This window comes from Dryobates pubescens, chromosome 18 (genome assembly GCF_014839835.1).
Source record: "Dryobates pubescens isolate bDryPub1 chromosome 18, bDryPub1.pri, whole genome shotgun sequence".
NCBI classification, from domain to species: domain Eukaryota; kingdom Metazoa; phylum Chordata; class Aves; order Piciformes; family Picidae; genus Dryobates; species Dryobates pubescens.
The window spans coordinates 5812271-5823557 of NC_071629.1; the positions used below are offsets into that span (position 1 = coordinate 5812271).

The following is an 11287-nucleotide window of genomic DNA, read 5'->3' on the forward strand; positions in this document are numbered from 1 at the left end:
CTCACTGTGTCCTCTGGGGTAGTGCCACCTGAAAGTACAAGCATCTCAAAGGGCTGTTCTCAGGGGGCATGGCACAACTGTCCTGTCACCAGCATTGCCACCTCATACCCAGCAGGGCACACCCTCCCTCTTCTTGGAACTGCCACTGGCCCCTCCTGGCCTTCCCTGTCTTTGGGGCAGTGGGTGCTCCACAGGACTCGACCCCTCAGCTAGGCATCACTGCTGTGACAGCAGTGGTGGCAAGCGGGTAGGTGAATGCGTGTCCTGTGCATCTCTCACCAGCTAACATGACTTCCTGCCACTGCCACACCTCAGCCAAGTGTGTTCTGACACCATCACCAGGCCCAGCACACACCACTGGCCCTGTGCCCCACGTGGTCCCCCCCACATGCAGACTGCCTGGCCCCTGCACATGTCCTGGTAAGGAGTGGAGCCTGTCTGCCACCGCTGGCTGATGGGGGCTGGTGGGGGGCTAGCAAGCTCAGGGCGAGTGGGAAAGGTGACAAACTCCACAGCCCCGCTGTGTTTCATGTGCAGCCTTGTCCCATTCCCTGCTGCAGCCCCAGAACCTTGACATACACTGAACACTCCACACTCCTGCTCCCACATGGCCCTGGGGTCCACCCTTGCAGCCCCTGGCACACCCACACTGCCCTGCTCTGCCGTGCCCCCGTGGCAGCTGTCCCACCCCAGTCAGATGCTGCCTGCTCAGGGCTGGCCAGGCTGTGGGACAGGGCCGAGCTTTCCCAGCTTGGCAGCATGTGGCCTGCACCCAGGATGGCTCTCCTGCCCCCCAGCAGGTGCCATGATCCCTGGCACCACCGAGCAGGCGAGCAGAGATGCCGCATGGATGCTCCTGCCTCCCGCTGCCATGGCTTCCCCTAGCAATGTTAATGGGGCCATGCTGGCACCCAGGGGACCGCCACCTTCCCACTGTGCCTCTCCTTGTGCCACACAGCGCTGGGACACAACTCCCCTGCCCCTCCAGACCCTGCTGTACTCACCCGGCCCTCCTGCTGCCGCTCCAGCCAGCCGGGCTCGCGCTGCCCCCCTCTTGCCCCGTGCAGCCCAGCCTGGCGGCTCGGGGAGCAGAGAGGCAGAGCAGCGTCCGCCGAGCAGGGAGGAAGGACAGGGCCAGCCAACCCCACCCTTTCAGTTCTGCTTTTTACGGCTTCTGACTCAAAAGCAGCAGCTGTGTTTCCTCCTGGAGGCAGCCGGACCACCTCCATGAGGCTGCCAGGGCTCTGGCTGTGGCCAGGGCTTGCCCATCATGGAGGGTATGGAGCCTGGACATGGCTCCAGGGGTGCTGGGACTTGGAGACTGGAATGCAGGAAAGGGGCTGGGTGGGGGGCAGTGCCATGTCCTTGCTGGCTGCCTGCCCCATGTCTCACACCGCACATCCCACAGATCCCTCATTGCAGTCACCTCCTGGCACCCCTGCAATGACAGAGCCCCATCCTTTACCCCTGCACCCCTACTCCTCTGCAGCTCCCCACACTGCCAGGAAGGCCAACAGCATCCTGGCTTGTGTCAGCCATAGTGTGGCCAGCAGGACCAGGGCAGTGTTTGTCTCCCTGTATTCAGCACTGGTGAGGCTGCACCTCAAATACTGGGTTCAGATTTGGGCCCCTCACTACAAGAAGGGCATTGATGTGCTGGAGTGGCTCCAGAGAAGGGAAATGAAGCTGGTGAAGGGTCTAGAACACAAGTCTTGTGAGTTGCACCTGAGGGACTTGGGGTTGCTTAGTCTGGAGAAAAGGAGGCTTAGGGGAGACCTCATTGCTCTCTACAACTACTTGGAAGGAGGTTGTATGGAGGTGGGTTTCACTCTCTTCTTCCAGACAACATTGACAGGGTGAGAGGAAATGGCCTCAGGTTGCACCAGTGGAAGTGTGGATTGGATATTACCTGCAAGAGTGGTCATGCATGGTAGCAGGCTGCCCAGGGAGGCACCGGTGTCCCTGTCTCTGGAGGCGTTCAAAAAACGTGTGGCCGTGCCACGTCGGGACAGGGTTTGGTGGCCGCGCTGCTGTTAGGCTGGCCGTTGGTCCTGGTGATCTTAAAGGTCTTTTCCAACCGCAGTGATTCTGTTTCTGCGCAAACCCGCGCCCGCAGCACAGCCCGTCGGGGCCGGGGCCGCGGCCGGCGCCTCGCCCTCCCGTCGATAGAGGGAGCCGCAGGCGCAGCGCCTGCGTGAGCCGCTCTCCCCCCTTCCTCTCCATGGTGTCGCCGCTCCCATCGGCTTCCGCTTCCACGCTGCCCCTTCTCTTCCGGCCGCCGCCGACAAGATGGTGAGTGCTGGCGCAGCGGCCCGCCTCCATCTGCTGACATCCGCGCCAGCGGCGGAGCGCTCTGCCCGCCTGAGGCGCCTGGCCGCTGCGCTGGAGGCTTGGGTGGCGGCTTGGCCGGGTCGGGGAGCGGGGGCAGGCTGCGGGCCCGAGATGGCGGCGCAGGGCCTCCCGCAGGGGAAGGGAAGGGAGGAGCGGCCGGGCGGCGCTCCGCAGCGTCGGGGCGAGGGGGGCCCTGGAGTGTGGCGTGGCGTCTCTTCAGCGGTTCCCGGCTGTGCTGACCGACTTCTCTCTGCCCCTCCAGGTGAACGTCCCCAAAACCCGCCGGACCTACTGCAAGAAATGCGGCAAGCACCAGCCGCACAAAGTCACGCAGTACAAGAAGGGCAAGGACTCCCTCTACGCCCAGGGTAGGAATGGGTGCGCGGCAGGCGCCTGGCACACGGCCCGCAGGGAGCGGCGTGGGGCTTTGGGTGGTCATGCCTTGCGCCAGGGTCGTGGCTGTGGGAGAAGGTGCGATTGCTGCTAATCGGGTGTGCAGCTGCAGGCCTGTTAGGGTTTAGAAAGGGCATCAGCTGTGCTTGTAGTACGTCTTGAGTCGCTTACTAAAAAGAGCCATTTCCTCCTGCAGGAAAAAGACGCTACGATAGGAAGCAGAGTGGCTATGGGGGCCAGACGAAGCCTATCTTCCGTAAGAAGGTGAGTGCTGTTCCTGGAAGAAGTTCTTTAGCAACCCACATGCCTAGCTGGAGATCGGCACTCAGCCTCCTGCTGCTTTGCCGTGGTCCTTAAGCTCAAGCCGCGGTATGGCAGCTCTGTGCAGGGGCAGGTCTAAGCTCCCAGTCCCCTCCTCGTCCCTGCCGCTCCTGTCTCAGGGAAGTGCTCCTTTTTTTGGAGGAGTGATGGAACATGCTGCAGGGAGCTGCGATGCTTTAGGGGAGCAGTGCCTCCTTGGAAAGGATCCCTTTAATGGAAGGAGTTTTTCTTATTGCCTGTCAAATGCTGAGTGAACATCGAAGGGGCAGGGAGGTTGATGCTGGCATTGCTTATGTTCATGAAGTGGTAGTTTATGACTGGACTTTTTTGTGAGGCCCTCTGCATGGTGAGTCTGTCTTCACTGATGAGTATGATAGAACTGCTCCTGTAGGTGGGCATCATTTTCTTGCAGTCTGCAGGGAAATCCCTATCACTGAGCCAGCAAATGACAGCTGCTGTGTTAGGTCTTCTCCTGAGAGCTCAGAGCAGCAGTGTATTCTATTACAGATGAGGTGCAGAAACCTGCTGCTGTGTTTTCTTCTCTCAGTGTGGGTACCTGGAACTAGCCTTACAGCACTTCTTCCCTCTGTGTGTCTGTGTACCCCCTGCCAAAGAGCTGGGGGGGGAGAGAGGGAAATCAATTGTGTTTACAACAGGGACACAAACCCCGAGGAGTTGATTTGTTACAGTTTCTGTGTGAACTGTTCAGTTGTGCTTATAGAGCTCCTTGGCTTCTGGCTGGAAAGCCTTGGTGTTCTGCTGGACATGTTTAGGAAGCCTTCCAGCAGGAAGGGGGAAAAAAAATGAGCCTGCAGTCTCTCAAGTTGACTTTTTGCCAGTAAGTGGGGAGACCTTGCAGAAGTGCTTCTGCAAGCAGGGTGCACAAAGCAGCTGTACTGTTCTGCAGTTTGGCACTCTCCACCTGGACATTGCCATGCTCATTTCTCCCTAGTCAGCATTGTATGTGTGGTTGGCTGAGGTTTTACAGCTGGTGTTCACAGCTCTTTAGGTGCTCCAGGAGTCCTGCAGCTTTGAATTCTTCCCTCTGTATTCTTTTGGGTTTCATCTAACATCTCAGTAGCTGCAGGTTTAGATTGAGCATGTTAATGATGCTGCTCCTGGGCAGAGTTCATCAGTTGTGCTGCTTCCAGGTGTGTCTTCTACCCAGCTTTCTGCTGAGCTTGTCCTGAGCAGTGTCAGTGTTCTCCCATGCTGCAGAAGCTCCTCCTTGGTGTGCTCCCTGGCACAGGCTTTATTCAGCATAGCTGATCCCTGCAGGATCAGGGCTTGTGCTGATGTCTTTGTACTCCTGTACTGGTCCTTGAAGTGCCTTCTTGTTTCTAATGGAGGGAGCCAAACTCTGTTGGCCATCTTTATCTTTACACTTTGACTCTTCATGAGTGCAGATAACAAAGGGTTTTCTGAGCAGCAGAACATTTCTGAGCTTCTGAACATTTTGTTCACTGATACACATAAACATTTGCTCCTCTTCTCCCAGGCTAAGACCACAAAGAAGATTGTGCTGAGGCTGGAGTGTGTGGAGCCTAACTGCAGGTCTAAGAGGATGCTGGCCATTAAGAGGTGCAAGCACTTTGAACTGGGTGGAGACAAGAAGAGAAAGGTAGGTTTGTGTAGTGGAAGTGGCTGAGGAATGGTGGTGACATTGAGTGGTGAATAAACTCATTCCTCCTCTTCCTTCTTACAGGGCCAGGTGATCCAGTTCTGAGGTCCCTCCTCTGTGTTGTTATGAGCTGTATTAAAGTATCTGGAAGTGATCCCTTTCTTAGTTTTCTGTGTCTTGCCTTGTTTCTGGAGTGGGACTGGAAAGTACCTCAGCCCAACAGGAAGGGGTTGCTTGTGAAGCTGTTTGGTAAGTGAACAGTTTGTGATCTGAAGGCTTTTGGAAATGACCTGCTGAGGGCTAAGGTCTTCTTACTGTGCTGCCAAGGGGGTGGTTTAGGATATACTTAGAGCCTGAGACTCTGATGGCTTTTTGCACCAGTGGTTTATCTGTGAGCAGTGTGCTGCTGCTGCTTTTCTTCAGGCTTTTTTATGAGCTGCTGTGGTAGAAGGCTGTCTTCAGAAGGGCCTGCTCTGAACTTCTACAGCTCTTAAAACAGTTCATCTCTCTGTTCCAGTGGCTCCCTTTCAGGAATGCTGTGGTGTATGTGAACTGTTGGTAGATGAAGTAGTGATTCAGAAAGAAAAGCAGAGCTGCCTGAGTAGGCCTTCTTGCTCTCCAGGCCCTTGCCCAAGAGGAGAGGTAGCTAAGAGTCCTCACACACAGCTGTGGTTTCAGCACAGTGGGGACCAGAGTAATCCAAACTCCCCAGACAGCTTCTGCACTTGGCTGTTGGCCTCTTTTTACTAACAGGGAACAGCTGCACTCCCTAAGGGGCAAAATGTGAGCAAAGGTCCTGGAGCAGCTAGTGAGCTCAGTACCAGGGGCTTTATCTGATGAAGTGTCACCTGCACCATTAGGCAGTGCATTAGGTGCTGTGCCAGCAGGTGCTCACACTGTGGTCATGAGCACTGTGCAGTGGCTGTGACTCTGTGGTCCCTCAGACACAAAGGCTACTGCCTGGAAAGCAAAGCACACAGCTATTTCTGGGAGGCAGCTCCCTGAGGAAGGGGACTCCAGTGGCCCTATGAAGGCTGGAGAGAGAACTGTCATGTAAAGGGAAGTGACACACTGCTGAGGCAGACTTCTGAGGCAAGAAATTCTCAAAAGCTGAGTCCTGATACTTAATAACATTTATAGTAATCACACAGCTATAAAGAAAGCAGGTGCTCAGAAGTGATTTTGTCCAGTCCCTGAGGTGTCAGAAGACAGAAGTAAGAGGTCCATGCTCTGAGGAGAGCATTGGGTGGAGCAGCTTGTCTTGGAACTGTGTGCCCCAGCCTGGCAAGGCAAGAGCAAGGCAGCCTGGGTGTTCCCCTGTCGTCCCTGAAATGTTCAAGCAGAGCTGTAAGATGCTGCATGCAGCCTTTGCATTTCTTTGGTTGCTAGTGGATGTTAACAGGAGTTGCTGCCCTGCTGAGGCCCTTACAGCCCCTTAGAGAACAGCTTAGCTGAAATGCCAGAGAAAGGGCAAAGGGGGGAGAAGCAGCATCCCTCTCTCTGTTGGTGATAGTGATGGGTGTCATGTTAAGCTGAAGGTTTGAAGTCCATGCAGAAGCACTTGGCTAGTGAATGCTCAGGAGAGAACAAAGGCACCCTGCTTGGAGGGAGGAGACAGGCTCCTTAGGATAAGCTTAGGCAGTCTGAGGCTCACAGGACGTTTGTCTCCTATAGTGCCCTTATTTTCAGCAGCACAGTCCCTGTTGGGTTCACCTCCACGCTTAGGGAGGAGACCCAGCTGTGAACCCCCCAGTCCCTGCAGGCTGGCAGGACCTGCTGGACTGAGCAGGCCGGGTTGCAGGCCAGCCCATTGCCCAGGAAGGAGAGAGAGAAGGTGAAGTTCTGGGGTCCCCCAATCTCCTGCTGGTTCAGCACTGCCACGGCATAGGCTTGGCCAGACAAGGGCCGTTCCCACAGCTCAAAGTTCTTGTCCTGCCAAGAAGAAAACAAACCCAGGGCTGGTGTTAGGGGAGGCAGGACTGACAGTCTCCATGCCTGTCTGCTTAGGCAGGCTTCAGGAACAAGTGGACTCAGTGGGCCCTTGTTCCCAAACCCTGAGCACTCCTCTGTGCCCCCTGTTTGAGGAGGCTGCCTGGCTGTGCCCCACGCTGCACACCCAGCCCTGTGCTGCCGTACCTTGGTGATTCGGTATCCCTGCTTGCCCAGCGCATCTTGGTTGATGGCGATGACCTCTCTGTTCTGGAGCAGCCACTTGGCCTCGGGACTGATGTGCCTCAGGTCATTGGACATGAAGAGGGGAGCTGCCATGATAGCCCACATTGCCATCTGAGTCACTGCCTGGTCCCAGCTCAGCCCAAAGTTTCCAATCACCAGCTGTGACAAGGAAACAAAGACGCCTGGTAACACAGCCTGCCCAGGGGAAACTGGGCCAGCCTGAGCACTGGGAAATGACAGCATGCTGAGGGTGGGCCCCCTGGCTGGGGACTGGTTTAGACAAGCTGAGTGCTAAGAGCAGGACCAGCTGGTTGGGAAAGGCAAAGGATGTGTGTGGCAATTCAGGATGAACTACTGGTGGAGGTGAAGAAGGATCCTTAGCAAGCTGGGCAGCACTTAGGAATCTGCTTTCGGATGCAGCTGTTCTTGCAGTGCTGCCAGCCAGGGGTTTTCCCTCTGGTGGGAGATGAGCAGTTTGGAGACTCCCACTGCCATGCTTGTGCTGGTAAAGCCTGCATTATACAGAGACAGTTGCTTTCTTGGTGCTGCCTGTAGTTGCAGTTCTCACTCTATTTCCAGTCAGAGAATCCTCTCAGGCTCCTGATCTAGGGCCCCATCAGAGCTCACTGTTTCACCCCCAGTTCACTCCCCTCCTGTTCTCAGCTTAGAGCTGAAGAGAGGATGTTTTGCTGGTGTTGGATGAAGGTGGATGTTGCTCTACTTACCATGTCAGGATCATTCCAACCCCCTGGCCCAGCTATCTTCACAATGCTGTCCTGATGAAGTGCTGTCCAGTCCAAGATACTCTTGATGCTGCTCCAAGAATCATAGACATCAACAAAGTTCCTCCAGTGATTGCAGTACTGCTTGATCTCTGTGTAATTGGGCTGCCAAAAGGATGAGTGTGATTAGCCAGAGAGCTGGGCTGTACAACAACAAGGCCATTCACAAGGCTAGGCTGGATTAGGGATAATATGAGGAAGAGCTATGGTAACACCTTCCATACCCAGCTGATCTGTGCATGTTGGTTCCTTTGGAGTTACTGGACTTAAGGCACCCTGTCTGCCATGCTCCAGACAACACTTTTGCTTCCCTCAGGAGCAAGCTTGTGGCCATCAGCTCTGTTGGGAAATTCCTTTGGGTGCTGCTTTACTGAAGGTGCCATGGGGCCAGTAGGATTAAACTGGACATCCCAGAGTGTGCTGCCATCCCTTGGGTTACACCCTTTGGTGATTAATGCATTTGACTCCCAGGGGGAAGGAATGGCACCATCCTGTCTTGGTGGCAGCTGTGGGTGGAGAGCAGTGTGTTGGGCATGGCCCTGGCTGGCAGAAACCTGGTGGTAAACAATGAGGAGAATTCCTATGACATAGGCTGTCTTAAGTCTCTCCTGGTCCCCAGAGGCGACAGTAGGGCTGAGTCTGCAGCACTCTGTGTCCAGGAGGAACACCACCAAGCTGTCCATTAGCTGTGTCTGCATTGCCAGGGATTGTTTTTTCTTTGCTTGGTTCCTTGGAGAGAAAGCAGATGGATGTTGGCTATGCCTTCATCCTGTAGGATCCTGCTGAATGCTTTCCAGCAGAGTAATGACTCAGCTCAGGTGTACTTCAGGGCTCTAGAGCAAAAAGTGGTCTTCCTCTCCCTTAGTCTTGTTTCCTATCAGCTCAGCAAGTTTCTCAAGAGGCTGTTTTGCAGCTTTAATGCTTTTCTGTTCTTCCCAATTTTAGCCCCAGGATAAGCCTTGAGGAAACACTCCTTCCTTACCTGCTGCACAGGCCTCAAGTAGAAAGGCCACTCACAGGAGTACACAATGCCCCTTCCAGTCTTGTTCAGGGCCACAGACATGCGCCTGTACCCTAAAGGAAGAGGACAGATGCAGGTTACACAATCTCCTGGCTCACAGAGGAACTAATCCAGTGTCTCAGGTTCAGGTTTCAGTTCAACTCTTGCAAAATCATGGCCTGAGATGGCACAGGGAGGACAGCAGAGTGCACAGTCTGCAGCCAGGCTCCTGCCTCCCAGGGACAGGTGAGTTCTTTGCAGCTTTGCTACAGGTCATGGGCTCGCTCACTGCTCTGAGACTGCTGATCTCTTTGCACACAGAGCCATGGAAGAGGCTGCTCTTTGCTCTGTGGCATTTTTTTCCCTAGGGAAATACAAGTTGCTGGCTATCAAACTGCTTGGTACAGCTTTGCTGGCTAGTGCTGCAGGAGTCTGTTTTTGAGGCATTTACACCATATGGAGTGGGCAGGAATGCAAAAGCACTGGATTTATCCTGTCCTTGTCCTCAGACAGCCCTGTTCAGTCCATTTAAATCAGCAGAGTGGCAATGAAGTTCGCTCCCTCCCCTGGAACTGCTTCAGTACAACTGGATAATAACAGGGTTACACACAGGATCCAACAAGAGCTTTTGGCTCAGCTGTCACTTGCAGTGCTGTCTTCCTGGCTGTGGCAGCTGACATATGCCCCCACCAACTGGCTTCAGTGGGACTGTCACTTGGGTAGGTTCTCCCTGCCAGGCAGAGCCAGGATTCCTGCTGCCAAACACTGTGCTGACTCTGCCAGCAGTGAGAAAATGGCCCTCAGAGTGGCATCGTTCTTCCCACAGATCTGCTCCTGTGGCACTGGGATTTGCTCATGCTTGCAGAGAGGCTGCAGCCAAGGCCCCTTGCCATGCTGAGCATCTGAGCTTTCAGCTGCTGACTTGCCAGCCTGAGTGCAAATGCCTCCTGAACTGAGAGTTACACTGGTGTGTTTTAACATGAAACCCCCAGCAGGATTTTCATGCCAGAATTCCCTTCTTTCTTTTTTTCATTGCCCTGATACCTGCCCTTTGTGGCTGACACAAGCTGTTCTAGCTTCAAGCTGATTGGTGTTGGTGTGGCTTCACCAAAGGGATGGAGTTAAGTGTGTGGAATGCTTTGAGTTCTCCAGTAAAGGCACTGCAGAGGAGCAAAGCCTCTGCCTCATTAATTGTTGGGGCAGCAGTCTGCACAGAGAATTCCCCAGAGTACAGCACTGATGTTGGGCTGGGGAGCTGAGTCTCACACCTGCTTTTGTAAGCAAATTCCTTACGTAAGTATGCTCAGGGAAAAGCAACTCCCTGGATCCCACCCTGGGCCTAGAAGTGCTGCTGCCTGCAGAGTATTTCCACCCTGTGGCACAGGGCTGCCTTGAACCCACAGTTACCTTCTGCCAGGAGCTCCAGCGTGCCCGAGCTGCAGCCATCAAACTTCAGCAGGTCCACACCCCAGGAGGCAAACGTTTGGGCATCCAGGTCATAGTGATTGTAACTGCCAGGGAAGCCAGCACATGTCTTGTTCCCAACATCACCATAGATTCCCAGTTTCAGCCCCTTGGAGTGAACCTGTGCTTGTAGACAGAAAACAAATGGGAATGGGGCAGGAGAAATGAGCTGGGCCAGCAAGGGAAGCAAAATACTGCTCTGGCAGGCAGGGCTTTAGCTCAGCCCCACTCTGCTCCCAGCACAGCGGCAGGCTGGGCTGCTGACAGCTGTCCCTGCCCTGCTCGGCAGCAGGCAGCACTCACGTAGTCAGCCAGCCTGCGGATCCCGCTGGGGAACCGTTTTGGGTCAGCCTGGAGCCTGCCTTGCTTGTCCCGGGTCGGGGCCATCCAGCAGTCGTCGATGCAGACGAACTCGTAGCCTGCGTCCCTCCATCCCTCGGTAACCATCACATCGGCCATCTCCACGAAGAGCTGCTCGCTGGCGACGGGGAGGCAGGATCAGGAATAACGCGGGGAACGTGGCAGTACCGACACGCAACCGGTGCGGCCTGTCCTGCGAGGGGCTGGGCCAGCCTAAGCACCCAAACAGCAAAGGGGTGCGAGGAAGGCCCCGGCTCCGGGACCAGCCTATCTCTCCGCCTTGGCACAGGGACGGCACACTGGGGCGCCAGGGGACAGGGCATCATTCCGGGCCGGCTGTCCCCAGCCCTGGCACTCGGTAGAGTTGCCGGTACCGGGGCTACCCTGGGGCCAGTATCCCCTGCCCCACCTCGCTCCCGGGGCATCCCCGCCCGCCGGTGGCGATACCTGACGCAGCGACGCGGGTCGGTGGCGCAGTCGGTGGCACAGAGGAAGCGCTCCCAGTGCAGCCAGCCCATCGGCGGCGTCCGTGCCAGCCCATTGTCCAGCGCCAGCGCCGCCGCTAGCGCTGCCAGCGCCGCCAGGGCCCAGAGCAGCTCCCGCCGCACCGCCGCCATAGCCGCCGCGCCGAAGGGGTGTCCGAACGGCCAATCGCCGCGCCGAAGGCGTGTCAGAACGGCCAATCGCCGCGCCGCGCCCACTACGCCTCCGCCAATCCCGGTAGAGGACGCGCCGCGGCCCGCCCTCTCCCCGCGCAGTCACGTGGGGCGCGGTCATGTGGGCGCGGCGGAAAAGGTGGTGGCAGGGGTGGCGACCGGGACCGGGACCGGGACCGGGCTG

The 11287-nt window shown here is 56.1% G+C and overlaps 2 protein-coding genes across 2 annotated transcripts; one reads left to right on the forward strand and one right to left on the reverse strand.

Annotated features, from left to right (window-relative positions):
- The first annotated feature begins 2214 nt into the window (after positions 1–2214).
- Positions 2215–4848, forward strand: RPL36A (ribosomal protein L36a). Its single transcript, XM_009907347.2, has 5 exons — positions 2215–2292; positions 2594–2699; positions 2921–2988; positions 4544–4666; positions 4751–4848. Exons 1-5 carry the CDS (start codon positions 2290–2292, stop codon positions 4769–4771), a joined length of 321 nt encoding a protein of 106 aa, XP_009905649.2. The 5' UTR covers positions 2215–2289; the 3' UTR covers positions 4772–4848.
- Positions 4849–6178: 1330 nt separating this feature from the next.
- GLA (galactosidase alpha) lies at positions 6179–11065 on the reverse strand. Its single transcript, XM_054169426.1, has 7 exons — positions 10895–11065; positions 10391–10565; positions 10031–10208; positions 8606–8697; positions 7567–7728; positions 6803–7000; positions 6179–6598 (listed from the first exon to the last, which is right to left on the reverse strand). The coding sequence occupies exons 1-7, from the start codon at positions 11062–11064 to the stop codon at positions 6335–6337; spliced, it is 1239 nt and encodes a 412-aa protein (XP_054025401.1). The 5' UTR covers position 11065; the 3' UTR covers positions 6179–6334.
- Between the last annotated feature and the right edge of the window lie 222 nt (positions 11066–11287).

Coding starts and splice junctions, on each gene's coding strand:
- RPL36A (XM_009907347.2), top strand. Junction 2,700..2,920: donor GGACTCCCTCTACGCCCAGG/GTAGGAATGGGT, acceptor TTCCTCCTGCAG/GAAAAAGACGCTACGATAGG. Junction 4,667..4,750: donor GTGGAGACAAGAAGAGAAAG/GTAGGTTTGTGT, acceptor TCCTTCTTACAG/GGCCAGGTGATCCAGTTCTG.
- GLA (XM_054169426.1), bottom strand. CDS start 11,064: ATGGCGGCGGTGCGGCGGGAGCTGCTCTGGGCCCTGGCGGCGCTGGCA. Junction 10,566..10,894: donor GACCCGCGTCGCTGCGTCAG/GTATCGCCACCG, acceptor CCCCGTCGCCAG/CGAGCAGCTCTTCGTGGAGA. Junction 7,001..7,566: donor GTTGGAATGATCCTGACATG/GTAAGTAGAGCA, acceptor TCCTTGTCACAG/CTGGTGATTGGAAACTTTGG.